The following is a 20,590-nucleotide window of genomic DNA, read 5'->3' as shown; positions in this document are numbered from 1 at the left end:
CCTATATAATAATGGGTTTGTTTGCTAATGTCTATAACTGGGCTATTGTGAATTTTGGGAATTTGGTACTTTATTTAAATGTACATTATTTACTATATTATTTTATAAAGCTTTATTCTGTAAAAATAATTTGCATTCACAGTAGTTCATGGCCAAGTTTAAAATGGAAATTGGATCTCATTTTTTGGGTGAGNATATATATATATATATATGTATACATATCATCCATTCAGAAGGTACCTAAAGTCATTTCTAAAGCCCTCTTATAAAATTACAATTTAAATTCTTAAGTCATTAAATTCTCCAAGGTTGTATAAGCAGCACGTGACCTCAATAGTTAAGATGACAAATCCAGGATACCTAAGAATTATGGGCTTTTTACAACTTAAAATTTTTTTGGGTAAGATGTTCATGGACTTTTTACAATGATATGTTGTTCAGTAAAATCATAGGGAAATGGTACAGATAAAGAATCATATAACAGAATAGACATTAATTAGATTACTACAGATAAACTTAAAAAATTTTAAACCTTAAAGAAATCAGCAAATGCAAATGACCAGTTACAAGCAGTGTAATCAAAAATCCTTTTTACCAATCCCAATAGGCTTGTTTACTATCTAGAGAGGAAAAGCTGAAACTAATTAGCAAGCAATAAACTTTCAGATCTCTTTTTAAGGTTATTTCCCCTCCCCTAGTATTTTCATCCATTCAGATTTTGTTTGTCAGAACTCTGAATTTCATCATAGTGAGGGAGAATTCTGCACTGAGCATAGTGTGCATGACCCTCATAATGGGTATGAGTAACCCAAAAAGCCAAAGGAGTATGAGAAGATGAATTTCTCCCCTGAATCTTAAGATTAGTCAAGCTCTCAACTGAAAGGTATTCAATCAGCATTAAGCAGATCCAAACTGCACTTTGTAACTTTACCAACTCAGACTGTTGTTTTAGAGTTTCAAGCATGTTTTGAAACAGCATTATTAAAAAAAAAACAACACTAAATGGAAATTTGTTTACAGATTAAACACAAAAAGGCAAAATCTTGCTGGAGAACAATAGGGTATCTGCATATGAGAGAACTGGCCAAAATCCCCAAAACTTCTACTTCAGATCTATTGATTTAGTCTTTCTGCCCTCAAAAGAAAAAAAATGCAGAGAAGTCCCCTTCCTGTGGAAAAAAAAAATCCCGAGTTGCAAGTCTCTCTCAGCCAGGAGTCCAGGATCAGTTTAAGTCTCTGGCATAAAAAATGGCTAGTGCAGGCTGAAAAACCCATGTGAGGTGGGGGAAGGGATTAAGGTTCTCACCTGTACACTGGAAAAAAGCAGTTTGGATTGGCAGGCTGCAGGCCGGGCTGGTGGTTGAAGTCTGCAGTGGTCAAGATGGGGTGAAAGCAGGCAGGTTGGGTAGCCAGTGAAGAAAAAAAATACCGCAGGAGCATAGGGCGAGAAAAGGAAACCCCAGCTCTCAGCTCTTGGGCAAACTTACTAACTATACTGAAAAATCTATTTAAAAAAAAATTTGAGAATTCTATCCCATCTTGGTAAGCCATAATGTGAAGATTAAAATTAATATGCAAAATAGTAAGTATTATATTTATGAATATTTTTTTAATAATAAACTAACAAAAGTGACTAACAGGTACTAACCAGCTTGCTCCCAGGAACCAAAGAAAAAGAGGGAGGAGTTACAGCCAACTATAAAACAATAATGTGACTATGCAAACGTGGAGGGGCAGGAGAGATTAAAGGGAATTTTGGGAAAACTAAGGGACTTATGAGGGATGGAGTCCAAGGTTCAAAATTTCCAGTTGATGCCAAAATAACAGGCTCCTCAAGGGAAGGACCTTGAGGGCAATAGACCAAATAGGGATTCCTGAATCCTTTGTCCTATATCTTCCCCTGCCTCCCTGTTCAACCTCAATAAACTTTAGCAGTCAGATTGGAGGAGTTAAAGGTTTAATTTCTATCTCAAGGGCAAAAGTGGGGAAGGGGCTTTCAGCAGTTCACAGTCAGGACTGATGATTAAAACAGACCCCCACATTGGGGGTCACGAGTGAACTGATGGGGGAGGCTTGCGAGTATAGGGGTCCCATGCCTCCATGGCTAGGGTCCCCACTTGTCTAACCCCTTAGGACAGTGTTCCTTTGTCCTGTGGAAGCCGGCTCTCACCTCTGAACCACCATCAGTCTGGGTGAAACCTCCTTGTTTGCCACAACAGTAGGGGGCCATTGGATGGGGAGCAGGAAGACATCTAACCACTGGCCATTCTTTCTGGTCACCTCTCCCACTCCAGTTTATCCCCCTATTACATTGCCAATGAGTAGAAACTTAGGAAATTGAAAATTTTGTCCAAAAATTAACTTACTAAAGTTAGAACTCAGTTAACTCATACTATTCCATGATATTGCCACAAGAGAATTCCTTACACAATAATTTTTATTTGCTGACTTTTCCCTTTGTTTTAGTTGCAACATCATTTCTGTTACGATTAATGTTATTTCATTCCTAATATTTCCTACAAAGAATATCTTGGAAATATACAAGAGTTAAAGAAGTCTGAAATAAATGTTAAAACTAGGAATGAAAATGATATATGTCTGAATTCTTCCAACAGTTCATATGGAGAAAAAAATATGAATATCCCAATGGATTAGAATCTAGAGGAGCCTAAAAATTGTAACATTGCTCAGAAATGACATTGTTTCTGCATAAAAACTAAAAGTAGCTGAGCAATCTTAGAGGTACCATCCCCCATCAGACTCCTAGGGAGCTGCCACTCTACCCACTGTGGGAAGCCGTTCTATGTAGTAAAACCTTTGGAGAAATAGGATCAAATTTAGGGCCTGTTATCTGGATTCCCTACGTGACCAATCCAGGCTGAGGCAGTCTTTGTGTTTGGTCCTGGTCACTTGAGCCCCAAAAAGGCTCTGGTACCAGAAGGTAGGTTAATCCAAAATCAACTTGATCCCTCCAAAAAGGTTATTAGGAGCCATTTAGAGAAACAGAGTCTGTAACAGATATTTTATCTGGATCCCATTACAAAATCATCGGCAAGTAAAACTGTGTGTATGATTTTTCTGCCCTGCATGTCAGGATACAGACTGAATGGGTCATCTAAGATAAAAATCTGAGGCTCCTCTTCTGACTCAGTCTTTGATCCCCACCTTTTTTACAATTCTTATTGGAGAGCTTTGAGGTGGTAGACCAGCTTCTATTGAATTGATAATTTCCTCCCTTGATAATTGAAGAAGCCTTAATCTTAAACAGACGCTGATTCCATACTCAGATTAAAACCTGAGTCTTTAGTCTGTATGCAGATTTCAATTGATGAGCATCTCCATAGGATATTTCCTCTCCCGGAATTATAACCTGCTGAATTGGGGTTTGGAATTTGACCATTTGTCTTTGCATCTGTATTCTTTAGACTTCAATGGATTATGTGTGATTTATTGCCCCTTACCAACTGTGACCTCTTTGAGAAGGATATATAATAAACTTCCATGCCCACAGAATTTGGAACAGCATGGGCTAACCACTAGTCTAGTTGTTCTCATTTTCTTTCTCCTGCTTTAACCATCCTATGCCACCACGCCGCTCAGGACCCCAAAAAATCATATAGAGGCATGGCCCCCTATAACCCACATCTACCCAGCTTCCTATTTGACAATGAAAAGCTTCTGTGCACTCCAAAGAAGGATGAGCCCCAACTCCCACTTCCACCCAGCTTGACACTTTTGCTGTTGACCAAGAAGAGCCTCCCATAGAAGAATTTATGACCAAACAAGAGATAGAGAAATGTTTAATTATATTAAATTAAAAAGAGTTTGTACAAACAAACCAATGCAACCAAGATTAGAAGGGAAGCATCGACCATTGATAAAGGATCAAAATATGAACCGCCAAAGAAAGGATTAGAAGTGATAGCAGGAATATCAGAGAGACGGAGGACCATTCATATTTGGTATCCACATAAGGGCAAGAAAAGCAGAGGAAGACCTCCAGTACACTGGGGCATCACCCTCAGCAGGATTTGTGGAAGGACACAGATAGGAGACAATTGGGATAAAAATGTGTGGATGGGTTTCAATCTTCCCCTCTGGAGGCATTTCACACATTGACTGATTCCAAGGATCCCAAGGGCTGATGTTTTCTCCCTTTGTTCCCCCAACTTTGTCTCTATGTCACCACGTCCCAGTTGAATCTCATTCTTCTCATTTATTGGGGTGGAGGCTCAAGGGACAAAAATGGATAAAACCCTGGTGTGGGAATGAGGGAGACTGGAGGGGGTCTTTGAAATGAAGGATTCAGGACAGAGGCGAAGGTGCAGGGAAGGAGTTGTTCCAGGGAAGGGGTCAGGAGGGTTGAATTTCTGGACATCTGGGCACAAGCAGGGGGCCTCCAAATGAGGGAGGGAGGCTGAGATGGGAGGTAACAGTTCCAGGGAACACAATCTCAAGGATCAGCTCAGGAGCCCTGCAGAAGACAGATGAGGGTCAGAGAAGAGTCCAGTGTGGGACTGACCGCACAAGGAGGACCACTTCTGCCCATTCAGGGCCCCCAAGTCTCTGTAGCTATGAGAACCAGGATCCCAGCTGGGGAGAAGGATCTTACCTGTAGGCTGTGAACCAACATTAACTGGAAAAGAAGGAACAGAGACAGACAAAGTCTTGTCAATCCTTGTCAATCCCAGGAGCAAAGGGAAGCAGAGTTCTGGGCACTGTGGAACAGGGGTTCCTAACACTATTGAGCCCAGCCCCTGACACCACAGACCAGGCACTTCATCAATGCTTTATCCCTCCATGGACAATGCTGGGAGGAAATGGAAGGAGGGACTGGGAGGGGGCCAGGAGTTGAAAGCTGGGCCCTGAGACCCCTCCCAAGGCTGTCTCTTCTGGGGAATATGGGGTTTCCAAAGACCGCTGAGCCTGGGATTTGGTCTCTTCCCTGCTTGAAGTTCCTGGGAAGGAAGAGCTGACTCCAGAGTCAGGCCACCCCTTCACCCCTGAGTCAGGTCCAGACTTCTGCCCCATCACATCCCCTCTCTCCCTCTAGGGAGGGTATGGAAGGGAGGGGGCTCAGGGTTACCCCAGAAGGGTCTCACCTTTCTGACTCCTCATGTGGACAACAAGGCCAACCCCAAAGAAGATGAGACCCAGCATGAAGCCCCCAACGCCACTCAGCATCTTGCTCTGGGCAGATTCAGATTGGGCTTCTGGGGAGGAGAGACACCCTGAATCAGAACTGTCCCTCCAGGAGCCGGCCTTCTCTGGGGAGCACACAGGGGTCAGGGTGGCCTGAGAAGCTGCCTAAATCCTGTCTGAGAAAGGCAGGAGTGGAGGAGTGAAGGACCCTTCAGGACTCAGGAAGGGAAAGCTCCCTAGGCTCCCTGACATCAGTCTGTCTCCAATTCCAGCTCCCCCAGCCCAAGGGAAAGGGTCTGAGGCTCATCCCAGAATCCCAGGGGGAGGCCAGCTTCCAGAGCGGAGGCCAGGGAGGAGGCTCCCAAGGTTCCAGGGCCCCAGAGCTCTCAGTTCAGCCCTGACATCAGGGGGCCCTGCTGGGGAAAGGGAGGGGAAGCCACAGAGGCCTGATTTTAGCCAAGGGCAGAAGGAAAGAGGCCATCCTAGAGCCACTTCCATGTCCCGAGCAATGGGAGAGCTTCAGGGGAAGGACTAAAAGCTCCATCTCACTCCAGGCCACGAGGACAGGTCTCTGCAGGCTGGAGTGCTCCACGCGGCAGGTGTAGACGTCTCCCCGCTTGGGGGTCATCTCCAGCATCACCAGGGTCTGGAAGGTCCAGTCTCCATTGCGGATCAGGCCTGTGGACACGACCCCAGCCCTCTGCTCCTGCCCATTCACCAACCACTTGACCTCCACGACCCCGGGGTAGAAGCCGCTGACAGAGCAGACCAGCAGGTTGTGGTGGCCCAAAGAAGCCATCTTGGATGGATAAACCGTCACCTCTGGCTCCACTGCAAGAAAGAAGGAGCTGGAGGCAAGGAAGCAGCCCCGGGCTTCCTAGTCCAGGCTAGCCAACTCCCAGGCTCCTCCTCTCCTGAGGTCACACATGGCCATCTGGACATCCCCCCCCCCCCCCCCCGCAGCTCCCCTCAAGCCCAGAAGTCTGAGCTAGCAGCCGGGAGCCCCTGGAGTGCCAGGGCTACATCCTCAGGACCAGACCAGGAGTCCGGGATGGGGAAGAGGAGCCGGAAGTTTTCTCCTGACAGAGGCTTCCTTCCAGTTAGCGGGGATTTCTGCAACATCCCAGAAGCAGCGGAGAAGCAACTGCACAGAGACTGCTAACTCTGTGGTCAGAGCCGCCATCGATCCCTGGAGAAACTGGAATCAGGGTCTGGGGAGGTCTCAGTCTCAGGAAAGACTTGAGTCTCCCGGGCAGAAGGGCCGAGATGGCTGGTCCGGGAGAAAGACCAGGACGGGGAGGAGGCCTGGGGGGAGTCTGTGATCCCAGAGAAGGTCGGGAGGAGGAGCGGGGAGAAAGCGGGCCGCGGAGCCTCTGCTGAGCTCAGTGCCAGGGACCCAAAGGAACTGCTTTATTCAGGTCTAGCGCTCAGGACTCAGGGATTTCCCTCCCGTTAGCCCTGTTAGCCCCGAATCCCCGAAGCCACTGACTGAGGCAGAGGAGGATTCTGGCTAGTCCCAGGGCCATTTATCCAGTTAAAATTCGAGGAGTTCAGAACCCTCGAATTGGACAGAGGGGAAAAGGCTCCCGGGGCGGGGGGAGGATTTCTTCCCTTCTCTGCGCGGCTCCTCTCCTCCCTCCCTGCGGAGACCCCTATCTCTCCCCATTCATTCCCCCCTTTCTTCTCGCTCCCTCTTCCGCTCTCTGCTCTCTCTCCCTGGGTGCCTGCTGGGCTCCCCTTGTCCGTCTGAGTTCCTACCGTACCACGGTGCACACTCACCGCGCCTGCGCACTAAGAAGCGCTCCAGAATCTTGTAGTTGTGCCTGCAGACTGTGTTCACCTCCGCTCGCATCTGCTCCAGGATCTCCTTCTGGCTGTTCCAGTACTCAGAATCGGGCCGGCCCAGCTCCGTCACCGCCTCGAACACCCCCAGGTTGCTGTCGAAGCGCGCGTACTCCTCCCGGTTGTAGAAGTATCTGTCCACGTGCCGCACGTGCTCCGTCCCGTTCACGAAGTAACACTCAGTTGTGGAATACTCTATGAAGTGCTCTGAGGGGACACCCGGGGGCGGGTCAGCCCTGACGGACACCTCAGCCCTCCAATCGCTGCCCCCAGCCTGGATTTGCCCCACCAGACCAAGTGCAGCATCTACATCTCTCTGTTCTTCCTGCACATGCTCTGCTCCACCCCTCTACAGCCCAGAGAGGGCAAGTGACTTTTCCGGTGTCACACACCAAATCTGGAGTGGAGGCAGAAATAAAACCCAGAACCTCAGGTTCCCGGACTAGGAATGCATGTGCCCTGTGTCATAGCTGCCTCTGAACTACGCCAGCCTGGGGCAAACACTTCCAGAAACCTGCCCCCACAACCACACAGAGGCCTCCTCACAGAGTTTAACCTCCTCCCTGATGTGGATCCTTCCTGGGCTTCTCCTTATCCCTCTGCAGGGCCAGAGGACACGCCCTCCACAGGATGCCACAACCTGAGAGGCCCCACCCAGAGGCCCTGCTGGCCTGGGATTCAGGGAGAGCTGAGTTCAAATCCTTCCTCAGACACTTCCTAGCTGTGTGACCCAGGACAAGTCACTGTCACTTAGCTCTGTCTGCCTCAGTTTCCTCATCTGTCAAATGAGCTGGAGAAGGATGTGGCAAACCTCTCTGGTATCTCTGCCAAGAAAACCCCAAAAGGGGCCCCAAAGAGGCTGAAAGGCCTGAAAACATCCACAACATGGAGGCTCTGCTCCTAATTCCTGTCCTCCTAGCTCCTCCCTCAGCCCCCCTCCTGGGTATTTCTTTAAATCCTCTTCCTGGAATGTTAGCTCTGAGAGGGAAGAAAAGATTCATTTTCTGTGTGACTAACACCAGCCCAGGGTGGGCAGGTACAGGGGCCAAATCCTGCTGAGTGACTGACTGACATCACTATCATCCACTACCTAGTGAGGAATCCTTGTCATCTTGTCTGACTTTGTATCTCCCCTCCTCAAGAAGCTGTGCTGGCTCCCTGTGACTCCAGGAGAAATGACAAACCCTCATCCTGGCATTTGAAGCCTCCCCAGGCTGCCTCCAGCCTACCCTGAAGCCTCTCCTATTGCTCCCTGTCCCACAAGTCATGTGTCAGTGAAAGGAGCCTCCTTGCTGCTCCCCAAACTCAGCACTCCATCTCCAGCCTCCATGCCTTTGCTTTCCCTCCCTGCCTGGCCTGCCACACCCCACCTCCAGTTGATGAATCCTCCTCTTCCTTTATACTAACCTCCTGATGGCAAACCAATGACACAAGTACCAAAGATGGCAGTCAGAGACCTCTCTGGGCACATGCATATCCCCTGCTTGGCTGGGTGGAATTCTGCCCTCCCCCACACACACACAGGGTGGGAGCACACAGTCTGGGGTGGGGTGGGGAGGTAGGTCCCCAGAAAGTTCCCCCATCACTGCACTGTCTCTGCTTCTTTTCGAACAGCTGTCTTCTCCCCAACAGAATCAGTCCATGCACCAGCATTTATGAAGAGCTTCCTGTGTGCCAGGAGCATGCTGGATGCTGAGGATGTGAAGAGAAAACCAGAACAACCCTGAGGTTACACTTCAGTGGGAGGGACCAGTGCATGTGCAAGTGTAGACACTGGGAATACCCTGGAGGAGCCTGTGGGGGGAGGCCTGGCCTTTGGGGGATCAGGAAAGGCTGCACCTAGAAAGTGTAACTGGAGGTGGGGCTGACAGGGACAGAGCACAGGAGGCCATGGGGTGGCGATGGGGGACAGGAAGTCAGGAAGATGGAGGCAGGGAGCCTTTCCATGGGAATCCCAAGCTGAGCTCCAGGTCATATAGAGAAGCAGGAAGAGTCCTTGTCCTGACTGGTAAAAGGCTCAGGATATGCACGTAGGAGAGAAAGTCTTTGCTTTGATTGGTTAAAACCAACTGGAATAATTAGGGTAATTGGTTTTCTAAATTGCACCTTCTCCATTCACTAGCTTTCTGGATAAGATTGGAACTCTGCAGCAAGCAGCCAATGGCAGAGGTGGGGAGGGACCATCTCTGTGTCAGACTAGGATAAAAGGAGCCTGCCCGCCCCTGTGCTTAGTGCTTACTTATTGGCTCAGCTCTGGTTCCTGAATGCTCTTTCTTGGGAGGATGATATAAAAGAGCCTTTGACTCTCTGACACTGAGGTGAGGATTCTTTCCAGCAGGGGTTGGTCCTCTCAATCAGGAAAGAATAGACAGAGGAACTGATGACTTACCACAGAAGCAATAGGGAGCCAGTGCTGGTAACTGAAGCTGGGAGAAACTTATCCCAGTTGCTCTTTTTTGAACCCTTCCCTTCCCTCTTAGAATCCATACTGTGTATTAGTTCCAAGGCAGAAGACCAGTAAGAACTAGGCAGTGGGAGTGAAATGACTTGCTCAAGATCACACAGGTAGGAAATGTCTGAGGCCAGCTCTGAATTTAGATCCTCTCTACACCTGGCTCTCAGTCCCCTGAGCCATCAAACTGTCCCCTTTCTTATTAAATTGAATGTAAATTTGAAGAAGGAAAACCAAACAGCTTGTAAGAGAAGCTCACACTTCCACATACAATCCACTTTTTCTGTTTTGTAAAGTCTCTTACAGGCAGTTGTAAGGGTGAAAAAGGGGTTTTATGGGTTCAATATATTAAAGATGGTTGCCAGAGGATTGAAGTATTATCAATCCTGAGTTAAGAATAATCTCAAATCAAAATTGACTTTTATGGAAATTTATTTACATGAGAAGAGAGAGAGGAAGGAAGGAAATAAGAATCTATCCCACTGATAAGTCCAGATAGATCTTAACCCTCAGCCAAGGGTTAAAGGGCCTGAGGCCCGGAGGTGAATGGAGCAAACTTCATTCACAGAGTCTATAAAAAGAAGTCTCTTAATGGAAGTTCAGGAAGATTCAGTCTTTAAACTCATCACGTGGAACAGTCTTGGTCACGAAGCAGCAAAGCTCCCTCAGGTCCCCTTCACAAAAACAGAAGCCCGTCACCAGACACCCTCTTCCACTGAGGACCTCAGCTGACTGACAACCGTCTCCTTTTAAAGGGGTCACTTATGCGTCACTTCCTGTGCCTCCCTCCTAATTTGCATGTCCAATCACAATACACGATTCTCATAAACTGCCCAGGAGGTGGGTCAGTCGATTCTGATTGGTCACTCACTCCAGTACACGTGGGTTAGGACCTCCCAAGATTGGAGGTATTCTCACCTTTGGTGATTAAATCTGAAGATGGGCAGTGTAGATTTAATCTAATTATCATACAGTGACCCCAAACCCAGCCTTGAAGGGAGACTGATGTCATAGGGAGAATTGAAGAATTATGGAGGGGAGCATTTCTTGGTAGGAGAGTTGAGGGAAAACCAACCAATTAAAAAAGAATTAGAGCATAGACAAGAGCTGAAAGGGAAGTTGGGAGCTATCTAGTTTCATCTCCACGTTTGACAAATGAGGACACTGAGGCCCAGAAAAATGACATGACTTGCCCCAGCTCACAGAAGTAGGAAAGGAGGGATACAGTCTTGAGCCCAAGTCTCCTGACTCCTGAATTCTTTCCATTGGGCCAAACTGATCTCTAGGATCAGAACATAGAGGATCCAAGCCCAACTGCGCTGCTGACTCTCCAGGAGACCTTGTACTAGTCACTTCTTTCTGAATCTGGTTTTTCATCCGTAAAATGGAGACAATAAAGTTGCAGTAACTGCTTCATAGACTTGTGGTGTGGATCAGACTGGATTGTGGATGGAAAGCACTTTGGAACAAAAGAGTCCATCTCAGCTACATTACTCTGGTTTTCTGAGGCATCTAGCATCAGTCATCTTCCCTCTGTTAGTACATTGCTCACTTTGTTTGATTTTTCCACAGATTCACTACAGGAGTGAATAAATATTCTCTTTATTCTTTTTTCCATTTGAGAAATTACTCTTCCACAGAATGATTAATATAAAAAAAAGTTTTACCTGATTACACAGATAAAATCTGCATCAGATCACTTGCCCTCTCAGGGAGGGGAGTAAACTTGGAGGAAGTGAGGGAGGGAAGGTCAGAAGAAGGGAGAGAATTTGGAACTCAAAACTTTTCTAAATGAATATAAGAAAATACTTTTTACATGTAATAGGGGAAAAATAAAACATCATTTAAAAATATGAATATTAAACTTTTCCTGCCTCACTGGGTATTTGTGATCAGAGAGGCATTGTAAGCATTATATCTGTTTTTCCTCTCTTCCAATGAATTTTGAATGATTTGGATATGTGAATGGCAGAAGTGTTTCAAAAATTTCTACAAGGGAGCATTTCATACTATGTAATCAAAGACTTTCTTGTAAGTAACAGATGAGAAGCATCATGGGATTTTGCATTTTAGAAAGCTTAATTTAATTTAAATTTTTTATTATTTTTTTTAAATTTAAAACTCTTACCTTCCATCTTGGAGTCAATACCGTGTATTGGCTCCAAGGCAGAAGAGTGGTAAGGGCTAGGCAATGGGGGTTAAGTGACTTGCCCAGGGTCACACATCTAGGAAGTGTCTGAGGCCAGATTTGAACCTAGGACCTCCCATCTCTAGGCCTAACTCTCAATCCACTGAACTACTCAGCTGCCTATCTTAAGTTAATTTTAAATTGGTAGAATGTGGTCCATTGAATTCTTCTTCTGAAAGCCTGCTTTTCCCTACTAATACTCTCATTAGAGATGTTCTCAGTTCATGTATAGATGACCCTCACAAAGATTTTCTTTACTAGGTGAGAGAGTGGGCATAGAAGTCAGCACTTACTGCTGTTTCCTCAGTCACCTTGCCTTTTGGGATGAAAAAGTTCTAAGAATTTCTGGTATCTTTCTTTCCTTTGGATGTTCTGGATACTCATCCCTCACTAGGCTCACAATCGGGTCTATTACTTCACTCTGTAATCCCTCAAAGAAGTCTGACCAATCCATTCACACTGGAAATATCAACTGAAAGAAGAATATCCATTTCACAGATTTCAGTAGCCACTTGGATTGGACATTCTCTAGAGCTTGTCTGTTCTTATGTCTAACTGATAAAGATATAGTTAGGCAGTGAATTGGGCTCAAACTGGGTGCTAACTTGATCAGGAGGAGAATGGTTTGCTTTTCTGGCAGAAAATCCCAAAGCTCCTTCACTGACCTGAAGGTTCTCAAGAAAACAAAGGTTATCTTTTTAATATTAGCATTCTCTAGGAATTGCAATACGGCAGTAAGACATGGAGTACAACTGCCTTTGAAGAATTAAGCGTGAATATTACACACAAGATAGGGTTTGGGGTGGGTGGAATCAGGTTACCATATATTAATCTTCCAAAGAAGGAACAGGAGTAAAAGGCATTGTCAAGGTAATACATGACAGAAAGACAAGATGGACTGCAAACATGCCAAGAAAAAAAAGATGATTCATGGACAAACAGGGTAATCCACAGATATCCTTACAATCTGAGTCGACAATAATAATGAGGGCTATGAAAATGGGTGGACATCTTGTGGAAATTGATGGGAGAAAATGGACAAGAGTCAGAAAGAATGGGCAGGCATGACTGGGTTGAGATATGTACCTTGGAAAGAACTTCTATTGCCTGAGGCCATCAAACCTCACCCTGAATGACAAGGTCTCAGGGGGGAGCCTAGAACTGCAAGGTGGATTCTAGGGAGAATATCAACTGAATGATTCCCCCGCATGACTCTTCTCTTATTAACACTCCTTATTATTGGAATCATTATGATCAATATTCCCACTCAGCCCCAGGGAAATACAGAAGAACACTATAAGCTATTATTAGAGCCTTTATAGACCCCCTACAGATTCATAGGAAAGCCCTACCTTTACATGTAATAATACAGAAATTTCCCTAGAAATCACCTCATAACAAACCAGCAGAGAGTGAGTTAATGTTAAAGATTTAAAAATCCTAACTTACATCTCTCACTCCCATACACAGGTGCCTGTAAAAACAGGCTGGAACAGTCTCCAAGTTCCCCCCTCCCTGATCTCTGATTTGGTATGTTAAGTTATAAGAACAATGGATGAAAAATGGAGAAGTAGCCTTCTGTGCAAAGGCCAGTACATCCTTAAAATGTTCTCTCCACCCCATAGCCAGGGAAACATGTCAAAACATATCTTTGAAAAATATTAAACGTTACTGGAGAATGAAGAGTTATTAGTAGCAAAGTTAATGTATGACTTAATCCATTATCTCCAAGAAAAGATGTAAATTGAAAATGAATTTCCATACTAACCTTTTGTGATCTAAAAGGGTATTAAAAATAAAGCAGCTCAAGGCTGACCAGAGCAGTATTCATGATGCCTGCCTGGTGGAAATTCAGACTGTTTCTCATTTGTCTTAATTCGCCAATGCTGTCACACTCCCTTTGAGTACCTGGACCTGTGTGGGTTTCACTCCCACATTCTATGAATTTCTTAGAAGGAAAATCAGTAAGATCCTGGATCCATTGGAGTGTGAGGACTGTTCATACACAACTGTTCATTATATGGAACTGTCTTTCCCTTGATTTTTCTTATCCTCACTAGATTATGACCTATTTCTCGACTTCCTTTTTCAAACAAATTTCTCTAAATATTCATCTGTCAACTTGCTTGGCAACTCTGGGAGGGGGGAGGAAAGAGGTGAGGGAAACAACGAGAATCATGTAAACTTGGAAAGAAATTTAAAAAGAAAATGAAGAATATTTTTTAAAACTCTAAATATTCATCTGTATCCATAGTCCTTTCATTCAGAACTCAGTATTTCAGGTCCATAATACTATTCTTCAATGAATGAATGAATGAAAAAATTGACTTATCACTTACTATGTGCTAAGTTTGAGAACATGAATACAAATGTAAAGATGGGCCTCACATTTGAGGAGCAGGCATTCTAATGGGGGGAAGAATATACACAGGGCAGTGATAGGTTAGGAGGGACACTTTGGACCAAAGGCAGTATTGGAGATTCCAGGGCAGTAGTGTGACACATCTTATCCAGGAATAAAAGTAGATTAGATCACAATTTCTGGCTCCAGACTTTTCTCTGAGGGTAAGGAGGGGAGGTGTGAGAAAAAGGAAGATGCGTTTCTATGAAGAGCTTAGCAAGGGGAATGGGAGGAAGTTCCTTCAGAGAAGGGAATGAAGTGAAGCATGGCAGCAGCTTTTCTGAAATAATCCTGAGGGTTCACACCAATCAGGAGATAAGAGCCTTAGAGCACAAGTTCATCCAGGGTATAATTTTTGATGTAGGAAGTAAGATGATTGTTAAAGCTTTAGAGGAAGTGGTCTCTCCAATCACCTCCTTCCACAAATTCCAATAATTTTGCCTTTAAACTCATCTTTTGTTCCCTATAGTCTTTGACTCTGATGTTGAAATCTCTGACATCCTGCCTCCCCTGGGCTTCTGTGAGCCTTCAATGTCCTCCCCTTTTTCTTACTGCTCAGACTACTGCCTCCCTGTCTCCTAAGTGGATTCCTCTTGCCCTTCTCTCTCACTACATATACTCATGACTCAGAGTTACTTTCCTCTCTTCTCTCTTTCTACTCCCTTCCTTAGCCATCTATTCCCTCCCACCTTTCACTTCTAACCTCTCTAGACAGATGCCTCCTCAGTCTTGACCATGACTCACCCTTCCTTAGAGGCTTCCTCCCTCCATTTCCAGCTCCTGCCAAGCATCTCTCCCTGGATGTTGCCAACACTTTAAACTAAAAATAGAAAAGTCATCATCATATTGTCTCTGAAATCATATCTTCCTCCTGATTTCCAGATTTTGACTCATGGCATCACCATTCTGTCTCACACCAGCTCTAACAAAGCTGGAGCATTTTGGGATTTGTGTCTCTCCTTCCCTCACCTCCCAAAGACAAGTCACGAAACCTGCCTGATTCCGCCTTTCTGGTGTCTATTACTGATGGGGAAACCATCCTCCTCCCAGGCAACCTAGCTCACAGCCAGGTTCATCCTCATTGTCATCTCTCAGACTGAAAGCTCTTCACAAAATTTGGCATTTTGCCTTTGTAACATCTCAGATTTAGCCCCTTATCTCCTCTGACCCTGCCTCTGCCATCATGCAGGCCCTCATCCCCTTCCACCAGCATCACCCCAACAGTTAGCTGGTTATCTGCCTGCCTCCAGTCTCTCTGATTCCTCTCCATCAACTGCCAAATTGTTCTCCTCAAGCCCAGAACTGACAAGGCCACCCACCTGCTCAATAAACTCCAGGGGCTCCCTATCCCCTCCAAGATCAAATAAAAAACTGTTTGGCCCTCAGAGTCCTTCACAAGGTGGCCTGCTCCTGTCCAGTCTTCTCACTCCTTACTCCTCCCTCTCCCCCTGTGCTCTGTAATCAGTGACACTGGCTTCTCTGCTGTCCCTCCTGCTGGACCCTCAATCTCCCACCTCTGAGCTTTGTCTCTGGGGTCCCCCCTTGTGGGAGGCCAGTAAAAGAAACAGTCTCAAATAGATAAAAATCTGAGACTCCTCTTTTGACTCCTTTTCTGATCCACACCTTTCCTTAATGAAAAGCTTTACACTCCTAACAATCCAGCTGTTATGAGGTTAACATTCTCTCCTTTGGTCAGAAATACAACCGTTTTTGTTTCAAAAGTAGTTCAGACACTCAAGGCTAAAAATTCCTCCAGGAGGGGCATTTCGCCCCAGAGAAAATATTCCCTGTCACAGCCTTCTGATAAAGACCCAGCGGAAGTTTGACCATAGCCTTGTTCTATTTGGAAGCTATTGAGAAACTTTATGTTTTGATATGACATGATTTGTGTTTCTGCACAAATGCGAAGTTTTTTGGGGGGATTTTTTTTGTGTGAAGTGAGTCTCGAAGTATATATAATAAACTCCATGCTGCAAGAGACACAGCGGCAGCAGCATCATGAGCTGAAAGAAAGAGGTGTCCGTGTCCACTTATTTCTTATCAACTAAACCATCATTATTGTCATTATCAAATTATCTGGAGGTGATAAAAAGATCTTGAGACCCCCTGTCTGGAACACTGTCCCTCCTGATCCCTGCCTTCTGGCTTCCTTCAAGTCCCAGCTAGAATCCTGCCTTCTCAGGAAGCCTTTCCCAATCCTCTTCCTTCTGGGGCCTCCCTTCTGCTGGGGATTTCCACATTATCCCCAATAGAATTTGCTGTGCCCAGACCTTTCCATGTTGTCCTCCCCATTAGTCTGTGAGCTTCTCCAGGGCATGGACTGTGGCCTTTCTCTGTGTCCCACTCCCCTGCCCCTCAGGTAACACAATGCCTGGCACACGGGACCTTCTTCCTGGAGGTCTGACTCACTTCTAGGCAGGGAGAATGCTGAAATCCTGGGTAGTTTGGGTGACTGTCCCCATGGGAGCATCAGCTGCTCCCTGCACCCATGGCTCCTACTAGGTGTTCCTGGAGGCACCAGCTGGTGAAGCAGCCATACCCCTGCTGAGCCTGGAGATTCCCCTGCCCTTGGCTTTCTCTGGTTCAGGCCCTGGCACGCTGTCTCCAGAAGGACCCTGTTATGATCATTGGGGGACTTGATTGTATGGATGTAATTGTTAAGAAAAGGTAAAGCAGAAAGCCTCTGATGACAAAGGAGCTTTAAACTTTCCTTAGGTATAAACAGGAACTCAGATAACACAACTAAACTTCCTGTAGAATCCCCTCAACCAATCACAGTGTGTTTCTTCAGGAAGACTAGCCTCCTGGCACAAATTGATGTTTCAATTAATGATAACTAAATCAATAATATCAGTATAACAATGATAGATCAATAATGCATCTGACTGATGGTAGTTAAGCTTAACTTCAGGGAGTAGAACTGGAACCTCCTCTGACCCTTCAACTTGCCCTAGAACTTCCTTGAGGCTGACCTGTTGCCAGGTCAACCAACAAAAGGTCAATAGCTAGACTGACTCTTAAAAACAAAGCTTTTACTGGTGTAAATCAAAACAACAAGGGTAACTGGTAGAAGGGAAGAGGGTTATTAGGAATCCCTAAATGAAGTTTGATCCTAGTTATAAGTATTATATCTAACAGCTTCAGAATGTTGACAGCTGAACTAACCAGGCCCACTGGCCCAGGCAGGCCACTGGTTGATCTGGCCTGCTTTGGTGGACGCTGCTTGCCTATAGACAAATTAGATAGTAGCTTGATTGAAGATAAATTGATGAATAAGTGCTCAACTGCTGACCCAGTGCTGACAAGCTGAAGAATAATTGGTTGGTTGAAATTTATTTTGTTTCCTAAGAGATTGTTGGGTTTGTCAATGAGGTGTTGCTATTGATTAGCTAAGATAGATAAAACCTTACCTAACTAAGCTATCTAAACCCACGTTCTCCACCCTTCCGCCCTGGATCCCAGGCTCCAGAATGAGTCTCAGGGTCCAGTCTCTGCCTATCTTATGTAGGGCATAGCCAACCGACAATTGGTCTCATGCCCCAAGATGGCATCAGGAATCTCCCAAGATTCCAAGTGTCCAACTGCAAACTGTGCCCACAGGCATGGCTTCTTGAAAAACCTTGCAAAATTTAACTTACACCCCTTCTCTCTTGTCCAGGACTGCAGGATAAGGTTTATCCATGGCCTGTTCTCCCCCAGAGGCCCTACAGGCCACAGAACTCAAAAATGGGATGTATTCCTGGAGGATGGACTGAAATCAGGTGAAGACTCCAAAGAGATGGGATGGACCATGCTAGGTGCCAGGTCAGACAGCAAGAGGAATGACATGAACTGGGCCACAGGGGCTTCTCTCTGCTCTCCTGCACTCTCTGGATGGGATGTTGTCCACCCCCGAGGGCTCCCTCCCTCCCCAGGACAAGGAGTCACTCAGCCATGATGGGTCCTGGGAGAGGCCCCTTGGGCCAGAGCCTGGCTTCAGGAAGAGCTGCTTGTGGAGACAGGCCTTGGGGGCAGAGGACAAGCCTTGTCCCATCCAGGAAAGGGGGGCATCAGGGAATGTGGGAGCTGAATATCTGTTCTCAGCCTATTCACAGGGGATCAGGAAGACATGAGAAGAGCCAGATGGGCCAAACCCCATCTTCTCTCCAGCCCAGAGTCTGCTTCTAACCTACTTCTGAGGAATGGATGGGAAGACCTTCCCCCATCCCCAGTGATGTCATCCTCAAAAACAAGGGAGGGTCCCCAAGAGTCCAGCTTTCCTTAAGGACTTGGAGTCATACCTGGGAGCATAAGCCAGTAAAGGCGACTCCCTCCTGCCACAAACAACCCAAATCAAAATCTTTTTGGCAGCTTCAACAGGCTCTGCAAAGGTGTTTGGGGGGACAGAAAAGTTTGGTTGGGGATTTCTTGGCAGCTCCAACCATGTCACCCCCTACTCATTAAACTGCAGTGATTCCTTCTCACCTCCAGCATCCCATATAATATACTTTGTTTATCCTTCAAGGCCCTTCCCAAACCGGCCCCCTCCTGCCTCTGTGGGCATCCTTTCCTTTACCAGGAGACCAGCACTGGGCTCAGCACTGACACAGGCCTCCTGGTCTTCCTCCCATCAATTCTTCCCTGTCCCCACTCAGGGCATTTTCTCTGGGGTCCCCCATGCTCACAGGCCTCTTCTTTCTCTTTTCTGCCTCTTGCCTTCCCTGGTTGACTTCAAGGATTAGCTCTTATGCCACTTCCTCCAGGAAGCCTTTCCTGGTCCTTTCTTTGTTGGTTCTGTCCAGGTGCTCCTGGATGGATCTTGTTTGTACAGAGTTGGTGATATTTTGTCTCCCTTATTAGACTGTGAGCTTCTTGAGGGCAGAAGCTAACTTTTGCCTTCCCTTCTATGCTCAGCATTGGCACGAGGCTTGGCACATGTGAGGAGCTTAATAACTGCTTATTGACACACTGAATGGAGCCCTCAGCTCTGAGAGGGGGCTGTGAGGAGTCCCTGAGGAAGAAGGGGAAAGGCAGCAGGAGCCAAAGGGAGCCTTAGGCTGGATAGAAGCACGGAAACCTCTTTCACCAACTGCCCATCCCCCTGAAGAGCCTCCTGTCCTCCCACCCTTCCCCTGCTCTGGCCTCTAGAAATGATGCTTGCCCCAGTCTAGGCTCTCTGGGGGGGGGGAGATGCTACTCTGTACTCACTTGGGGGGTGTCTAGCCACAGCCACCTGAGATGTCAGCACGAGCAGGGTCACCAGCAGAACCTCTGTCCAGAAGCCCCTGAGAGGCCCCAAGCTCACCATTCTGGAGACAAACTGAGGAGGAGGAGCCCAGAGAGGGGGAGAGGTAGGAGGAGCCCCGCTTAATGGGAACCCTTCCTGGCACCCATCTACCTGATTAAGAAGTTAGACTCTCTTGTCTGCCATAGGATTGGGCAGCCTCAGATGCGAGAGAACCAATTAGCCTCAGCAGTGACATGCGTCATTAGTTCCCAGGCAGAGGCTCCTTTTGCAGGATCTGCTCAGTGTTGTTCTGGTGGGAAAAAACAGACTCTAGAAATCATAGAATCTCCATAGGGAAACGTCCCTGGACTAGTATATGAGCCTCCTGCCAATATCCCCCTTATCTGCCTAGAATGTCTCCTCCCCCAATCAGGCCAAACTGGCTCTCCCCAAGCCCTCTGTCCTCCTGATGGAATCCCATCCTAGGCTTTGCCCATCTCTACTCACTGTGGTCCATGAGCTCTCTTCCGATCCCTTCTCTGCCCCTAGAACCCAGGCATGAAACCCAGTGGGAGAGACAGCTAAGGTTCTAGTCTCTGCCCTCAGCCTGGTTGTGGACCTGGGGGAGAGAGAGAGAGACAGATAGACAGACGGATAGAGAAACAGACAGAGTACAGAATGATAGACACAGAAAGAGAAAGAGAGAGAGAGAGACAGACAGACAGATGAAAGAAAAAGAAAGAAAGAAAGAAAGAAAGAAAGAAAGAAAGAAAGAAAGAAAGAAAGAAAGAAAGAAAGAAAGAAAGAAAGAAAAGGAAGGAAGGAAGGAAAAGAAAGACAGGCAGAGAGATAAACAGAAAGATAGATAGATAGATAGATAGATAGATGGATACACAGACACACAGACAGAGGGAGAGAGAGAAATGGAGGGAGAGAGACTACCTCACACTCTACCCTCTCAATTCCTCAAAGTCCACATTTCCTGTGACTGACCCTCTTCTCCACCTCACACATAAATATAGCCATGCCCTTGATTTTGTCGTCACCCACAAAAGTACGATCTCCACATTAAAAAATTTTGAAATTCTCTTTCCTGATCACAGTCTATTGACTTTCCACCACTCCCTACATCTTTCCAATACCAAACTCTGCTTTTCATTTTTAACAAAGCTTCCACATTCTTGGAGTTCTCTCCCAGAATCTCTCCTGCATGAGTCATTCTCTCCTCCTTGTCCCATCTTGACCCCCTGGTAAAGCAGTTTAACTCTACATTGTTCTCTTTTCTGGAACCTACAGAGGAGGAGCCTAGATTCTAATATTTCCATTCAACTACAAAAAAGTTTTTTTTATCCACTGCTA

At 46.2% G+C, this 20,590-nt stretch overlaps 1 protein-coding gene across 1 annotated transcript; it reads right to left on the bottom strand.

Annotated features, from left to right (window-relative positions):
* Positions 1 to 3,865: 3,865 nt before the first annotated feature.
* On the bottom strand, positions 3,866 to 19,312 carry LOC123245629 (H-2 class II histocompatibility antigen, E-S beta chain-like). Its single transcript, XM_044674596.1, has 6 exons — positions 19,213 to 19,312; positions 6,922 to 7,191; positions 5,692 to 5,973; positions 5,103 to 5,213; positions 4,613 to 4,636; positions 3,866 to 4,474 (listed from the first exon to the last, which is right to left on the bottom strand). The coding sequence occupies exons 1-6, from the start codon at positions 19,310 to 19,312 to the stop codon at positions 4,461 to 4,463; spliced, it is 801 nt and encodes a 266-aa protein (XP_044530531.1). The 3' UTR covers positions 3,866 to 4,460.
* Between the last annotated feature and the right edge of the window lie 1,278 nt (positions 19,313 to 20,590).

Source organism: Gracilinanus agilis, chromosome 4 (assembly GCF_016433145.1).
Source record: "Gracilinanus agilis isolate LMUSP501 chromosome 4, AgileGrace, whole genome shotgun sequence".
Taxonomy (NCBI): Eukaryota; Metazoa; Chordata; class Mammalia; order Didelphimorphia; family Didelphidae; genus Gracilinanus; species Gracilinanus agilis.
The sequence above is the reverse complement of the archived record's forward strand: the minus strand, read 5'-3'. Positions and strand labels throughout refer to the sequence as shown.